Source organism: Gavialis gangeticus, unplaced genomic scaffold (genome assembly GCF_001723915.1).
Source record: "Gavialis gangeticus isolate Ggan-Ray unplaced genomic scaffold, GavGan_comp1, whole genome shotgun sequence".
Lineage (NCBI taxonomy): Eukaryota > Metazoa > Chordata > Crocodylia > Gavialidae > Gavialis > Gavialis gangeticus.
Window position 1 is genome coordinate 40,040,799 of NW_017729032.1, and position 17,975 is coordinate 40,058,773.

General features: G+C 42.2%; 1 protein-coding gene across 1 annotated transcript in view; it reads right to left on the reverse strand.

Annotated features, from left to right (window-relative positions):
- MICU2 (mitochondrial calcium uptake 2) overlaps positions 1 to 17,975 on the reverse strand; it is a 129,911-nt gene that overhangs the window by 7,985 nt on the left and 103,951 nt on the right. The window contains exon 7 of the mRNA XM_019524813.1: positions 8,720 to 8,817. Coding sequence (XP_019380358.1) covers positions 8,720 to 8,817 — 98 coding nt within the window. The remainder of the gene's footprint in view (positions 1 to 8,719; positions 8,818 to 17,975) is intronic.

Genomic DNA, 17,975 nt, shown 5'->3' on the forward strand with positions numbered 1-17,975 from the left:
TGAAGAACACCTTAAGTACCCCCTTGCCCTTAAAGGTACAAATTCTACCAGTAAAACCCTGGTTTCATTTACCTCTAGGAGATGACCATTTTAGCCTTTATCTACACTAACTGTGAGATATATGAATGTACTGAATATTCACATGAGAATCTAAACTTTCTTTTTCTTGAATCTGCTGAAGGCAATTCATGCACAACTTTACCTAATGTTCACATGGCAACACTCTTACCCACACTTATGGCTGAAGTCATTTTATTTCTTAATGACCTTGGACAAATACCCCACTAAGCACCAGGCACAAAATGTGATGAACTCTATATTATTTCTAAACACAAGACTCCCAGATTGTCTTTGCTGCAAGTGTACCCCCACAATGCATCGAGGGAGGTGAACAATCCATTAAAGCACCTGCAAATATTGCATAACGGGAAAAAATCTTCATCCCTAAATACTCCAGGCAATTGGTCAAACCCAGCTCCTAGCAGCACAGATCACTAGCTACTATACACAGAAGGAGGGTTGGGTAACTGAAACAAAACACATCTGCACCTTAGAGGACTGCAGGTTGCTGATGGAGAACCCCTCCCAGTTCTTTGCCAGTTGAAGGCAGCAAATCCAGTAGGAGGAGGAAGGGGCTGGCTGGCATTTTCTCCCTTCCATCCCAAACCCTTTTGTCATCTAAAAAATCATCATGTCTGATGCACTGAAACTAGTGTGAGGTATTTCTTGGGTACAGACTCTTGCCTACCCTCAGAAAACAGTGCCTTCTTCCTGTGGCCAAGCCAAATGTCCCTTGCTGTACTCAGACCCATATGGAGGTGGAGGTGAGCACTGCTTAATTAGGTGTGAAGAATCATAGACTCATAGAAAATTAGGATTGGAAGGGACTTCAGGAGGTCATCTAGTACAACTCCCTGCTCCAAGCAGGACCAGCCCAACTAGGTCATCCATCATCCCAGCCAAGGCTTTGTCTACCAGGGTCTGAAAAACCTCTAAGGATGGAGATTCTACAACCTCCCTGGGTAGCCTGGTCCAGTCCTTTACCACTTCTCCTTATTGAATCTCATAAGATTTCTTTTAGACCAATCCTTGAATTTGTGTCGGTCACACTGAATCCTAGCCCTACCCTCCAGTATACCTACTACCCCTCGCCCCTCATCTTGATGTCATCTGCACAATTGCTGAGCGTGCACTTCATCCCATCTCAAGTCATTGATGAAGATACTGAACAAAAATGGCCCCAGGAATGACCCCTGGGGCACTCCACTTGAGACCAGCTGCTAACTAGATATTGGGCACTGATTACTACCCTCTGAGCCCGACAATCCAGTCCGTTTTCTATCCACCCACTGCAAGTCCATTCATGCAACCTGTATGTCCTTAGCTTGCTTGTAAGAATGTTGCAGGAGACTGTATCAAAATCCTTGTTAAAATCAAGGTATGTCACATCCGCTGGTCTCCCCACATCCACAGAGCCAGTCATTTCATCATAAATGGCAATCAGGATGGTCAGGCATGACTTGCCCTGGGTGAATCCATGCTGACTGTTCCTAATCACCTCCCCCTCCTTCTAAGTGCTTAGAAATGGATTCCTTGAGAACCTGCTCTGTGATTTTTTCAGGGACTGAGGTGAGACGGACTAGTCTGCAGTTCCCGATATCCTCCTCCTTCGCTTTCTTAAAGATGGGTACTATAAGAATTCAAGGGGTGATTAATTTCAACTTGGTAGGTTTGCTCTTGGCAAGCCTGAGTGGGATGATTTCATATAGTACCCAATACTACTCAGGACAAAAATGGAACAATGCAATTTAACATTCAGATTCAATATTCTCCCTTATTTCAAGTTACTATAATATAAATCATCACGTCAGCCGTCTAGGTCATTTCTGTTCCCAAATGTGAGAATTTAAAATCCTAATAAGAATTTTTTAAATAACTTCTATCTGAAAAATGTCTAGCTAAGTTATAAACCTTCAAAATGGGATAAGCTTGGTCACATCTGTATCATTAACACACATTATTATGAATGTATTCCCATGCATTGCCTAGATCTCTGAATAAGCTTATTCAAAATGGTGAATCTCAACTAAAAAAAAAAGTTTATATTCCTTAAACAGTGCATAGTTCCTAAGGAAAAATTAAGAAAATAGGGTGAAATCCTGGCTCTGATGATTTCAGTAGGAGAACTGCCATGTATTTCAACACAACTAGAACTTTACAACAGGAGAAGGTTTCTGATCTCAGCTGCCTCTGTAGAAATCCAAAGTAATGCTACTAGTAAATCGATTGGAATTATTTCCACAGGAAAGTTTCTGAGCTTAGAATCAAGGCCAGATTTAAACAAAAGAAAAATTAGAGAAATCAATAATTTACAAGAAAGAAGGCAGAGGGAAGGCAGTACTTCATTTCATCTAGCCTCTTTTATCAGAATCCCCAGGCTGGAGCCCAAAAAGCTTAATTTGTAATTAATTAAATTGTGTCATGATGGCATCCAGAAACCCTATTAAGCCCAGGTTCCTGTTCTGGAAAGTGCTTTACATACAGAGACAGTCTCTTAAAAATACTTTAATAACTCACTTTTAAATAAAAGTGAAAATTTAATGAAACTGGGGAACCTCAGAGCTCTAGCGTTTCCTCTAGTGTGAAAATGAAATGCTAGCTTTCCATTTTCCTTACAGCATACGAAGTAGCAAGATGAAACACCACAAAAAGGTTAGGGCAAGTTTCCTCCTCACAATTTTGCTTCTGTGCTGAATGTTTGTATAGCATCATGGCATATGAAAGCAGCACTCTTTAGTAATTGCAAGGACTCTTATGAAGGAAAGAAGTCTCATCCCTTCAAAAAGATCTAAATGATCAAAGGCAGCTGCCTGCAAACCTAACAAGAAAAGTTGCTGTGGACACATCCTCCTCTGCTTTGGTTTTCACTTAAATATTGAGTGTGGGAGGGCACTTGGGGTGCTTGCCACTTTAAGAGGCCAGGCAGCCTGTGAATGCACTGGCAGGTATGGGCTAGGGCTAACTGGGGTGGGAGGAGGTTAGCTAGCTAGTGAGAGGCTGAGAGTGTGGGACCAGTGAGGGTCCAGACACCCCAGAAGGGGGCTTAAGGGAAAGAAAACATTAATGAAGATGTCATTTGCGAGGCATGGGGCATGGTGTAGGGGAGGAATGGAGCCATTAAATTAGCCCATAAGGCAGAGATCACATGCACCTGGTGGTCATTTGGAAGAACAATTTAGGAAGCCCTGGGGCAGCCTCTCTCATTAAAATAAACATCAAGGTGTAGTGGGGGGCTAGACAGGGTAATTGCCCACAAATTGAGGGCAGCAGGGGCTTCACAGCCACCCCTAGAGAGGCATCCTGCCACACTGCGCCTCATTTAGGATCTTCTAACATTCAGAACTGTCCTGGCCCTGGGCCTCGTGCACTGCCTTGGCTGGGCAGCGCCTCCATCCCCTGCCCTACTTCCTCCCTCACCATGGGAGCCTCAATCTGCCCCCCCCCCATATCTCTTCTACCTGCATACAGGGTTACCTGCAGGGAGTTGCTCTCCAGGCTGCCTGGCTCTTTCCCAGCCATGTGCATGTGTGTGAACACACACATGCAAGCAGCACCCCTTGTATCCCCTTGCCCGCCTGCAAGGGGAGAATAGGATCCCTGTGTGATGCTGCGAATCTGGGACAAATGCTGTCCCAGAGTCATACAGCCCAGGACTGGGACTTGATGATCTGGGACTGTCCTGACCAATTAGGGATGGGTGGTCACCCTAGGGTGCAGTGGCAATTAATACTGCCACCCTCCCCTGCTTCAAATTCCCAAACCCCACAGTGGGTTGGAGCCAGGCCCCCTTCCCACCATGTGGCTGGGTTGGAGCCAGGCCACACCTCCTTCTCCTCCACACAGGGCTGGGTTGGTGCCAGGCCACCCTCTCTTCCCCCACTGGCCACAGAGCTTGGATGGGGCTGTGTCAAGCCCCATACGGGACCCAGTTGGGTGGATTGGGACCACCAGCCAGATCCGGCCCGTGGATGGACCAGGCGCTGCCCAGTTAGCCCACTGAGCAAAAAGGTTGAGCACTAGAACTCACTCCTGCATGATGTAGGAATTGTTTACACAGCCCATCATTTTCCGACTTAAATCTAAAACTGACCAACTAACAACTTCAGAAGTGAGAAAGCAAAAAATCCCACCAAAATGGTGAACAGAAACAAATGTAGGTAAGCATGGGCATATATACTGAAGTGCAATGTAAAAAAGAAACAGAACTTGTGAATAAGCAGAATTTAATGGCAGAGAGATTTTTGTCTGTGAAAATTTAGAACCAAAAAAGGGGTAAGAAAACTTCTTAGGTGAACTGAAAGTTACTTTTACAGATAAAAATTATTTTTTATATACATTTAAAAGCCAACCAATCATGAAACCATTATTGAAAGGGTTCCATCTACAAACCACCCCAGGAAAAAAAATAGAAGTTCTTGGTATATCCTATCTTATTGGTATGGGTTTGTACCACATTTTTCTTTCATTTTCTGGGGAGATTGAGGGGCATTGTGGCTTATTTCAGGAGAGGTTAGGTCTGAGAAGTGTTTTACATTTCATGCTGTGGGTGGCAAGATTCAAAGCAGTTCTAAACTCTTAGGGGAGCAAGCAACATGTTTGCAGGCCAATTACTAAGTATGTTTTTCCTTCTGTTATTTGGAGCTAAATTTTCTTCAATTTTTTATTTAGACATTTTCAGGGAAAAAATACTGGTCATTCAAAAAATACCCATGCCCTCCCTGGAAAATGCTATGATGACAGAAAAAGTGCACATAACATCATTGAAATGCATAGCACAAAAAACATTGTATTGACAGAAGACTAAAAATGCCTATTGGATTTCTAAAACCTGAGAGACAACGACTGTGTATGACAAAAACATTTCCAGAATTATTATAACTTTCTGTTCCCAAGTTTAGAATTTTATAACCCAGAAGATGAAAATTTCCTTTTGGGGTCCAGCAAGTCTGATGTTACCTACAAGGTTTAACACATAGTAGTGATCATCATACCATATTTACCTGAATCCAAGATGACCCTGAATTTATGACCCCTCCAATAATTAGATTATCTTCATGGAAAAAGTGTGTGTGTGTGTGTGTGTGTGTGTGTGTAATTTCTCATGTATAGAATCTAATTATTGGAGAGTCATCTTAAATTCATCTCTGCCATCACTGCAGTGGGGAAAGCAGTGTCGGGGGGAAGGCAATAAGGGGATACTAGGGGTACAGGTGGTGGGGGGGCTAGGCAGGGGAGGTGGCGGCAGTGGTGCAGAGGGGCAAATGGTGGAAGAGGTGGTGAGGGGAGAGTGGGGGGATTTTTTGCTTGTCCCCTGTCCCTTGCCCCCCTCCAACATCTTTCCCCCTGCCTGCCCCCACAGCTTACTCCCTGCATCTTCATTTCCCCTTTTCCCAGCAGCCTCTGCTCCCCTATCTGTCCCCCAACCCCCACCATTTACTTCTACTGTGGCTCAGGCTCTGGTAGACTCTGTCTCTGCTAGACTCTAGGGCACAGAGCATGTTTCTGCTCTAGCCCTAGCATGATCCCATAGCAGCAATGGTGGCATGACATCTCCAGCCCCTGCTCTGGGACCCACCTTGAGCTGCTGCTGCTATGGGACCACACTGGAGCTGGAGCAAACACATGTTCTGTGCCCCAGGCTACAGCAGAGACAGAACCTGCTGGGACCCAAGCCAGAGCAAGGGTAAGTGGAGGGTGGGGGCAGAGGCCGCAGGGATGGGGAGGTGAGGAGAAGGGGGAAGGGAAGCAGGGGGCCTGAGGCTGCAAGAAGGTGGGGTGTGTATGCAGCCACAGCAGCTGTCTGCCCTCCCTGCCAGCTTGTACTTAAGTCCAAGAAGAAGGGCTTTTTTCCCCTACATTAAAAGGAGAAAAAAAACCTTGACTTGTAGTCAAGTAAATATGGAAGGTAGAATGAAACTATCTAAAGGTAGTCCCTCCCCTCTACCATGCCATACTAGCCCAGCCCAGCCCAGGAAAGACAGAAAAAAAGAAGTGTAGAACCAACAACCAGTTTGATTCTCTATCTCAGTCTTGGCAAAGGTTAAAGCAGTCCAGAGCCTATTTTTTCTTGTATCACCTGGATGCAAGAGATCACATACCACCACAGAGAGCCAACATACCAATGTTCTACCTACTTTCCTTTCCTGCACCCAACATGCCCCCTGTGCCAGGGGCTGCAGGAATGGAGGTACAAGACCTGACAATCAGCTCTGAGCTGGCTGGAGAGGTTCTTCCCTGAAATATCAACCATGGCCCTTTGACCTGTTTAAAATATTTGGACATCAGGCCGAAAAGGCTGGATAACACTGGTGTAAATGAAGATACAGGTGACTGCACAATTACAAAGGGTGTCTTTAATTCAGCCGGAAAAATTGAGCAAGGAGAATAATTAAAAAGTAAGTAATGAGGTGAGGAAATTCATTTCAACTTTCTGAAAGAAAATATATTAACCTAACATAAACATGGTGACATTTCATCAAGGAAGCATACCCTTTTTTTTTTTAAAGGAATCTAGACCACATGGATACCTGTGTATTTAACTGGTGTGACAGGTTTTAATATGTCCTAAACAAATCTAATCATTCCAACTTTTTTTTAGGTACTACTCTGATCAATGGAAAAGCTTTCTAGCAAGTACTTGGAAAATGATAAAAGCATTTGCCATTGTTCTTTTTCCCTTTTGACAATGATCTATGTCTGTATAGCTCATCAGTCATCTCTTGTAAAAACAGCATGGCACTTTGATCAAACAGCCAACAATAGCTTCCCGTGTGAGGTAAAATGTTGTGAGAGGCCATCAGATAGAAATCACATTTTCCCTGAACAATAGCAATGCAGAAATGATGTGCTTGATTTACTTGCAAATAAAATCATGTGAAAAGTGATATCTCCTCACAGGTTAAAAAGACACTGATCCTTTTATTCACCCTTCTCTGTTAAACAAACTCCGCTGTCATGTCGCAACTTAAATGGAGTGTGTATATACAGTGATAAAGAGGCACATTCCAACTCTATGAAAAATAACTGCCACCATTGAAAAATTACCTGCATTAAACCTTACACTTATCCCACAAACTTTAAGAGCAAGATGTGGGAGTTTGATTTTGATTACAGGCCTCTATCTGTGTGGTAGGCAAAGGTCTTTAACCTACATTTTCTGAACGTACTAGGTACATAGTTTTATCAATGTCATGCCTCACTGGGTCAGTGTAGGATTTTATCTAAAACCTGAGGCATTCCAGTTTATACTGTATATGCAAACACAACCTTTTACTGGTGCTTTCTGTCCTTTGTTTCATTAGCGGGCCTACTGTATTTACGGAGAAGGGAGCTACAGACAAGTTACACCTAATTTGACTCATTTAGAGTTCTACTGAGACAAGAGCTTCAAAAGAGAAAGGTTTGTTTATTGGAAGACTGGTATGTGCCCAAATCAGTGGAGAGGAAACATTTTATAGTGTTAAGAAAAATGCCACTTTTTGTTCTGGCTTTTCCGAACCCTCTGTTGAGAGCAACGGCATTTATTCCTAATAGTAGAGATTGAATATAATTACATTTCAGCTGAACAGAAACTGAATTATACACATTATTGGACTTGAATTTTAGCAGATTTGAATCATCAGTCAATATCTTTGAAAAGCAATGTTAACAATAGTGTAAATAATTTGTTCTCTTTGATCATAACGTAAGACCAAGGGCTAACATCCCCAACAAGAGTTAAGCACCTCACTTCTATTTAGATGTCTAACTCTCAATTAATTCACTGTTGTGAAACATTTCAATGAGAGCTAGGTACATAAATACCTTTGGGGGTCAATGCTACACATGAAGATGTGGTATTCTTGATATGGTTGCAAATATTTTTGTCCCACAGTACCAGAGATTTTTGAAGCATACTAAATTAAGGTGTTAAAGTGATGGGTTTAGCTACTGATAAGGATAAGTTGCATTTGTGTCTTAAGATGAGTTATGCTGTTGGGCTGTCAAGTTGAAAGTGGCCAGGTAAGGAGACTCTGCCCTGAGAGGACAATATTATCCTTTCTGACCATAACAATTACACAACACAGTAGTGAGTGTGTTTCTAGTTAAATGATTTGCAATCCTTAATTCTGTATTATTGCTTTAATTAGCTGAATGACTGTCATTATTCTTAGAGTTTCTTTGTTAATTTCTGACTTCCATTATAACCTTTGGGAAGAGAATGCTTGCTGCGTGAGAGAACAAATATTTTGCATCCTGAAGGAAATGCTGTCACTTTTCAGGGAAGAAAGTCTCATGATAGTCCACTGCAGCTTCAGCTGGATATGGTATTCTTTGCTTCCTGTCCTAAATTTGAGTTCTGTGCATGAACATATGCATAGTTCTATTCCAAGAGCATTTCAGTGGGTGAAATCATTGCTATACATGTAAAGTCTGTAAAACAATTTGGAGTCTTCTGGGAGAGAACCTTCTACTTAAAATGGTATTCTTTTGGGGGAGTAGGGAAAGGGTCTGTATCCCACTATTATAGCAATGAGAGGTAACATTTTTAATGCTTTTGCACAGGTTTTCTATTCCTTATATGGTGATTTGACTAGGCAGAAACAAACTATTAACAATTACATAATCTGGAGTTATAGAGAATGACTGTGATCAATGACTACCAGTGCTTAAACACTACCTGCAAAATTCAGAATAGCGAAGTTTGTCCTTTCCTGCTTTTCCAAAGAAGTGTACCAGCAACATTGTATTAACATCTGAGTCTTCCAGCTCTGGCTCCTATAAAACAAATTAAATACACTTGTATTATGATTATTATCAATTCAACACAAACAAACAAATGCTTATTTGAGTCAGAATGTCCCAGAAGTTGCTTGCAATTCTGCTATTGTGGCAGCCAGCAAATTCAAAATCCTAAAGAAAAGCTGAACAATTCTCTTCAACAATGTATTGTGACCTGTGTTGTACTTAAACTATCAGAAGCAGAAAATGTAGCTGCTAAGCAGCACTAAACACTGGGCATAAACAGGGTCATCATTTAACTCTTCCTTTGGTAAAACACTAATCATGGGGTTAAATGTGGGGATAATTATGGTTTACATATGAAAAAAAAAAAATCACTCCTCTAATTTTACTCCCATAATTCATGACGGAGTAGTTTGCTCCAGTAGGCACTTAAAAATAAAAAGTATTGTACTGTTTGTCAGGCACTAAACTTCCTGCTATAAGTCCGACTATGAAGGTGTTCAAGGGAACTGCCATGTACTAGTTAGAGCAAAAACACTATTAAGTTAGCTAACTGAGCTGGCAATAGCAACTTAAAATTACTTATCATTGATTAGGATATAGTATAATTCAAGTACTAATTTAGGATAGGAATTAACAGCTGTCTTCAAAAAAATGGAGATTGCTTTCTAGTTTTATAGGTGTTCTGCATTATTTAAATTGTATAATAGGCATGACACTAAATAGCATGGTAATGCCACCTTGAATAATACGGCACAAAATAATTTTCTGTATTTTCTGTTATTAGCTATTAAGACAACTGTTGGTTAAATACATAGCAACCTTCATGTTTAGGTTAATCTTCTCTTTCAAATCAATTTTGTATTTGCATTTCAGCTAATTCTTTTGGGTTATTTTGGGAAACTTAATTTCTAGCAACCTGTAGATTCTGCTTTGTAACAAATTTATTAATAAATATGTCTGAAACAGCAACTAGCAGTTATGCAAATGTTTTTATATTGTTATAAGGCTATTTGTTAGATCTCAGTTTTCTTATACCACTATAAACAGCTTAGTATTTTACTGTATTTTTTTTTTTTATTTGGGAGGAAATAGCTGTACAGAAAACAAAAGATACACATCAGTTCAGTTTAACTACTGCATTTTTATAAAGCCTAAACCCACACAATGTGGTGGATTTCTGTGTTACATTCTTCTTTCACCACTAGCAGAGTGGCATTTCTTTGAACACAACAAAACACTAAGCAACATGAAGAGAGATTTTTTTTGGAAGTCCACAAGGATTTCAACAGAACTATTCTTATAACAGCTAAATAGCCTGTGTGTCTTTTATCCAGCTGAAGAGGTAAGATGAAAGACAAGAGTCTATTCATAAGATTTAATACTAATGGTTATTTAGCTTTCAGCATCATCAGTAACAAGCACACTGTGTTTCATGCTTACTGCTTATGTGACAAAGTATTTTATAGTTAAAAACGTAACATTCCTTGTTTCTACTTCCATGCCACCTTTCACCTAATGCCAGTAATATGAGCTAAGTATGAGCTAACTTAAAAAAATCTATCCAAGGCACATGTGACTGCACTTACTGCATGTTATCATTTGATGGCAGGTAGAACATTTAAATACCCACAAGGTTTATGCTTCAGAATTTAAAGTGCTTTAGGCTACAAATACCATGACTGATGCATAAAACATTCCTACCTGCTTATTTGAAAGTCAAAAGCAAAATTTTTGGTTGTCATGTCAGAATCCAAGGTTTTCCAAGAAGCATCAAAGGAGCATCAGCATACTTTTGTTTTTATTCTGTCCTTGTACTTTTAATTAAAGATGGATTTATAAAGTACATAATAGGCTTGTTGATATCATTTAAAAATTAATTTGTAATTAGTAACAAAGCTTTCAATAACTCACATTCAATCATACATCCAAACAAAAATCTCTTTTGTTGCACTGAAAAACAGGGCTGAAAATCAAGGGTTTACAATAATGTTTTAAAGACTCAATCTGCAACACAAAAGACAGGTTTGTTCCTCTCCTCAGATTTCTCTTATAAGCTAGAAGACATATAAATAATACCCATCTCATCTTATCTAAGATGACAAAGCCTATCCCTGGATTTATAAAAAATATGCACCTACTTGTTTGCTCCCTTCTTTATCAGTTGAAATTCCAAGGTGGAATTGGCACACATCCAAGTACTATGTTAGCAAGAGTTAAGTATATTTTAAAACTACAAAACAGTACATTTCTTTAAAGCAGAATATGCAATAGGAAACCTGAGAGACTATAGCTTAAGGGTGTAGTTTGAAAAGATTGCTTTTGCCAAGTTTAATGCTATTAAATTAGGGTACATGTTAGTACATAATTCTTTTTGTCCATAGACTTGTTAAGTACCTTTGCTGCTGAACTCTATAAATTAGTACCAACATGACTATTCTTTGTTAAGAGGTTATGAGAGATGTATTAATATTTCCAACAATGCATACTCCTGAGGTTAGGTGGAAGAACAATTTTATATTTTGAAACTTTATCTCCACCATGGGAGCGAGATGGAAACCTGATCTTATACCTACAAAAAGTGCTGGACAGAAAAATTCTTAGGAGTATCACAAGCACTAATCCTAGGTATCATGCTAGTCTGCATCTACCAAGTATGTTCCTCTTTCCAAGCTTCTGAAATACAGAAAATGTTAAAGTAACCTATGGCATAGAAGCAGTATATATTACAACTGCAAAAGCCTATAGTTCTAAGTGTATTTTTATAATAAGAAAATAAAAGCACAAATTTTTTGATAACTCCTTATGCTCCCAAGTGACAGTGCTTTCAAAATGTTACTTTAACTCCTGAAATTTCCATCTTAATAAGGAAAACCTGATGGCTCAGATAAAATTATTTTCTTATTAAATCACAGGAACTGCTAAAAATTATACTAATAGAGGTCTTGATGCTGCAAATAATTAAGTGCAGCTGTAACTTGCATAAATGGGGAAGCGCTCCCCCTGACTCAGAAGGCACCAGTCTCCCATGACCTTCAATCAGTAAAGAGTCTGGGACAGACATTGCATAAACTGGTTTGAAGCTCAAACCAGTTTCAGCCATTTTGAAACTGGTTTATGGGCACTGAACATCTGTTCTGTTACAGGTTTAAACCAGTTTCTGATCACTTAAACTGGTTTACATGTAATGTCTGTCCCTAGCCCAGATGTTCAGGGCACATAAATCAGTTTGAGAATGGCTGAAACTGGTTTGAGATAAACCTGGTTGAATGTAGTATCAGACTTAACTGCTTTGGCTCAAGCCGCTTTATGCAATGTCTGTCCCAGACCCCTTGCTGATTTAAGATAAACCAGACACCCTCAGAATCTCGGCATGCTCTCTGGGCTGGGAAGGGCTCTCTGCTCCACAGCGGGGCTGGGCCTTCCCCTCTGCTCCCTGGATGGAGCTCCAGAGACTGTAGGCTGCTTCTCTCCTCCCCTCACCACTCCCTGCTAAGCAGGAATTCCCCCCTCCCCTCTGCCTTGCTGAGGAGGTATCTGTGTATTAGCTAGCAGACCACATGCTGGCTACGGTCCGTGCTGAGTCAATATGTAGAATAAACAGGCAGAATCAACAAGTAGCTGGTAATGTCCCTCTGCTGTTTTCTTAATTGGGTGATAAATACTGATATCAATTCCCTGCTGAGCTATTGGAGCTCCTGCCCAAGCCTAGCCGTGCCCCCCTCACCTCCATGCTGTGGAAGGGAGGGCTGCTCTAGTGCCCCCCGGCTTCTAGCCTGAGGCACTGCAGGCATGTGCCTGCATTTGTGGGACGTCTGTCCAGTTACAAAACTGATTTAGCCTAGCCAGGTTAGATTAACCTGCAAAGATTGAATCAAGTCAGGTTCAGGCTTTCTGAATGTCTGCCCCTAGACTGACAGTGAAAGGTCTTGTTTTTATAGGGTTTTTTATGATTGGAATTTTTTTTAAGAGAGAGAACAGAAAAAGAAAGGAGAACAGAAAAAGAAAATGAAGGGGAAAGAAAGGAGAGAGAAAAAGGAGCCGGGTAGAGAAGGGGGACAGACACCTTAGTTTCTATTTACTGGGGATTTAGCAAGCATTTTTAGAATGTCAGACCAAATCTTTGAAAAAAGTTATCTGTTATCCCTCATCTCTGAAATGTTACCCACTCTACAGCTGGTAGGTCAGCCGTTATAAATCATTATGCCAGACTTCTATTTCTGGAAGTAATCCACTTTTCAATCTTTGCAAGACAAGTTGTTCTCTCTAGAAAACCAAACTGTATGCGAGTTAGAGAGTTTTTAAGAGTTTGGGATATATAAAGAAAATGAAGTCCTGGGAAATAATTTTAAAAGGTGTATCAAATTAATTCTCCTACAAACCTCTAGTTGAAAGGACTGTATCATTGGATAGTCCCACAACAGGCAAGGCAGCACAGGTCTGGAAGATCCAAATCTCCAGCCACAGTCTCATTTGGCAAAGGGTGTATACTGTAGCTTCTGCAGGTACCAGTGTGAATGAAAAAAATTTCAACTAGATCAGCATTTATTGTAGATCAATGATATAGTTTTTACTGTTTTACAAGGCACTTTGCTCCTGGCTAGGTTCAAGGACATACAGAAATCTTTGTTCCAAGCCTGGTGTAGATAATATGCATTAGGTAGAGTCTTTTGGGCCAGGAAGTCATAAAAAAGGCTATAGCAGGCCAAACAAACTAAAGAGTTTTTTCCATATCAGCAGCAACTTCAGAGTGTCTGGCATCCCTGGACATCAGGACCAAAAATGTTCTTCAGGAGGTGCTTAAGCTGCAAGCAGGGACATGCAGCTAGATTAGGCATCTGTTGGGGCAGATCTACAGGAGGTGCAATGGTGTGGCCGCACCCCTCTTTCCAACTGATCTGTGCTGCTGCAGCCACTGGGGACTTTAAAAAAGTCCCCAAACCAGAAGAGAATCTCCCCTTCCCTTCCATGCTCACAGACCTATCTTCTCCTGTCCCCATCACCTGTCCCCTACTTGCCATGGTTACTTTCTGCACTGTCCCAGGGGTGCAGGAATCTTGAGAGCTGCTCCTGCCTGCTGAAGCTGGGCTGCATGGGGCCTGGGCTCACCTACAGCAGCAACAGCAGCAGTGGCTTCCCATGCCTACTCCTGAGGGGGGTGTGGATTATGGGGGAACCCACTCCCTCCCCACAAATACACCTGGGGGAGGCAAAAGCAACTCTGAAGCTTCCCCTGCCCCTCGGACAGTGGAAAAAGCAGCAGCAAATGGAGGAGGAGGGGATGGAAGGGAGGGAGAAGGTGTTCTAATATGATTGCAAAGGGATGCTTGATCATATAAACAATGCTGCAAGATAGGGAATCTAAACCTATCAGATATGCCAGAGTTACAATTTACACCCCTCAGCAAAATACCTGAAAAATGGTTCATGTTCAAAATATAAAATGGGGGAACAGTAACCAGAAATCTTCTTGCAACCTACAGTAGGCTGAAAAGCACAGTCGTTTGATAATATTAACCTGGTCCCAAAAGACTAAGTACAGCATTGTCCAGTTGCCAAAAATCTCTCGCTATCTCAGTGAACTTTATATTAATTTTGACCACGCTTCATTCCACAGCGGATGAGTATTCATAAGGACTTCATATTTGGTTTGCCACCTGACATTTCAGTTAGCTCATCTTCATAGGTGAATCCAGGATTTGATAAAAGTAGGGTGCGAGAGCAATGACGGTGCTGCTGGGGTGGCTGCATCCCTGCTCTCAGCCTCCCCCCCACACTGGGGTGGACAGCAGCAGCTAAGGTTTTTTTTTAAGCCTCCAAAGCAGGTAAGAATCCTCCTTCCCCATCTCTTGGCATCCCTTTCCTTTTCCTTCATGCTCAGTGGCACGTCCCTTCCCCTCCCATTCCACTCCCCTGCCCCCTGCCCTCCATTACTGTTCCCGGATGACCAAAGGGCTAGGGAGCTCCAGAGCCACTCCTGCCCTGCTCCTGCCAGGCTGCGTGAAGAACACCCAGGAGGACTGGACAGGGAGAGGGAACTCACCTGTTGCTGCTATCCCTGGCAGAGCCTGATTCCACATGCACCCTGGCTGGAGTGAGGCAGGACCAGCCCCAGAGTTCACTTCACTCCTGGGTCATCTGGGAACAGCAGCGGTGGGCAGGGGGAAGGAGGAGAGGAAAAATGCTGTGAGCCTGGAGAGGAAGGAAGGGGGTGCTGGGGGGTGGGGGGATTTTTACCTGCTTTGAGGACTTAAAAAAAACAATCCCTGGCTGCTGTTCTCATAGCATGACCCAAAAGGGAGGTGTGACCATGGCACCACACCCCCTCTGAATCCTCTGCTCATATTCCTCTATAAACATGTCTGGTTATGTTCAGAATTTCCAACTTAGTCCAATTAATTTTGAAATCCTTAAAGGTGTCCAAACACATTAAATAAGTTTAATATAGCTAGGAACGAGATCTTCAGGTTCTGATCAGAGAATCACAGTATTATCAACATAAAGCAAGATTCTGTACTCCGGCCTGTCCTGATTTGTTATTATTAAACTAAAAGGGTTGTAGTTATAGGTCAAACAGAAGTGTGTGTATGATTTGGGATAGGATCTTATCAAGCATTTTTGCAAGAGTTTTAAGTTAATATTTTGGTGTTAAAATTGGTGAGGAAGATCAGCTATAGCTAGCTACCAGTCTGGGACCTTACTGGGTAAGAGGCACTTGCAACTTGTTCTGGAGTGTGTGGGAATGCATTAATACTTCTAGCTCATTGTACATATCCAATTACTTGGGTCTTAGAATCTCAAGTTATATTATAAATTCAATGGCAGTCTGTCTGTGCCTGTTGCCTTGCCTTTTCTCCCACCAATATATGAATTACTGTGTACCTATGCTAGAGAAGGCAAGGTAAAGGAACATGCCTTGCACTTGAAGTGGAAAGTGGTAAGATTATGAAGGCTCAGAATTGTGGGGGGATTCATTTTACAGTCTTAGAGAAAGTTCTGTCTGCCACACAGTCCAGCTTTATCCTTACTGTACAGTGTTTACTTGTGCCCAGGGAATGTAGCTGTCAGCTGCAGCCTCCATCACAGTTCTTCAGGCAGTCTTTCGGGTATCCAAACTGTATTTGTTATTTTTGCTTCTTCCTCTGATGTAGAAATTTTCAGACATGAATTCTCACTCAGATATGGCAGCCTGCCAATATCTTCAGTTACATCTTAATCCTTACTGAAGACTGAGGCAAAGCATTTGTTTAGCTCTTGCACAATGTCCTTCATCTCCATTCCTTCCTTCAGCATATAGTTGCTCACTTCTTTCCTCCTGGTTCATTTACGTGCCCAATCCTGCTATAAACTTTAATGGTTCTTGCAAAGTCAAGCTCAACTAAACCTTTGGCCATTCTCACTTTATTTTTGCATTCTTAGACACGGACAGGTATTCTTTCTTCCTCCCATTTTTATTACTTCTAAGTACACCGCTTATTCTTAATGGCCTGTTTGAGGTGTTTGTTTTTCTGTGCTGGGGTTGTCAACCAGGTGGATGCTTGAAGGCCCTAGGGGATGCACATGGGCGGATGGGGAAGGAGCGTTGCCACCTATCACCCCACACTACTGCCTCCCAGGACCAGGGCTGGGGGGGGGCAGGGATGAGGGCAGCTGTGCCTCTCTGTGGGCCACAAAGGCGCTGTCCAGATGCAGTGGGGGGAAGCGAAGCTTGCATGCGATGGTGGCTGCCATCTACCACCCTGCACTGCTGTCGCTCCATGTCCAGCCACATGTCACCCCCTCCCACCCTGCTCCATGTCTGGCTGCTGGGGTACACCTATTAAAAAAAGGTTGAAAACCCTGATCTATGCAGGTCTGTAGTCCTTTCATGCCAATTTTGTTTTCCTTTTGCTTCAGATGTAAGGTCCCAATTTTTTTTTCCCTTAAAATAATACTGCATCACTTACACACTCATGTCTCTTAGTGCTGAAATCTAGTCAACCTCAACTAATTTCTTAATTTCCCAAAAATTAGCCCTTCTGAAGTTTAAGATCTACCAAGATCTTGGTCTTGTCTCCCCTGCAATTTAATCTAAACCAAGTCAATTGATAATTGCTTGACTCCAGTTTATTTCCCACAACTAGTTCTTCTACAAGATCCTTGCTACTAGCTTTCCTAGGCTAGCTTTCCTCTCATCACCAGATGCCACTTGATAAAGAAATCAATTGGTCACTTGTCCAAAAATATCTATACCTACTATTATGTGTAGTGTTCACTAGCCAAATCTTAGTTAGGGAAACTGAAGTGTCCCATAATTAAACAACGTCCATGATTAATGAAATCTCTTAAGACCTTGTAGACAGCCCTATTCATTGACAAGTCTGAACTGTGGGTGGGGGGAAGGGGACCTGTAGTAAACTCCTAAACCAGTGTCTAGGTCAGTGGTTTGCAAACTCTGACAGACTGAGTACCACCAATTTAAAATGTTACAGCCTTAAGTACCACCTGCAATTTTTTCATACATATAGGTATTAAAATAACATCAAAACCTTTAGTAATCATAACACATTATTTCATCAGTTATGGTAGCCATGTAAAACAATTGTAAATTGGAAAAAAGACAGCATAAATAAGCGGTAGGCAACATTTTTGGCTGGAGAAGCAAAAAACCCACAAGGTGTACCTTGTAAAGTGCCAGAGTGCCAGCACACTAGATAAACAAAACTGGGGCAGGGGGTGCATGTCAGAAGCACTGCATATTAATATTCTAATATTAAAAGAAGCCTAAGTCTGTCTGTTTGTAGCGCATTATTCATGCTCTGATAGGCTGTCTAAGCAGCCAGAGTGCCCTACACAGACAGGGATAGACAGCAGAGTGCCGCCATTACAGTGGGGACTGAGGGGCCGGAGGAGAGGGGGGCAAGGCCAGCAGAGCTGGCCTCGCCTCCCTCCCCTGCTCTTTCGAGGCACAGGGGGACAACGGGAACCAGAATGCCGCCATAATGGAGGGGACACAGCAGGGGGTCTACTCCTTGGAGCCAGGGGCTGGCGCCACTCCCCCTACCCCCCCAACAACAGCCAGTAGGGAGGGGAGGTGGCAGGGAACAGGGGAGCAGGAAGGGGAGGAGGGTTAATGGTGGCTGTGCCTGAAGCAGCAGGGGGAAGACAGGGAGCAATTCAGGCCCCAGCCCTGGCCCGAAGTGGTGGGGAAT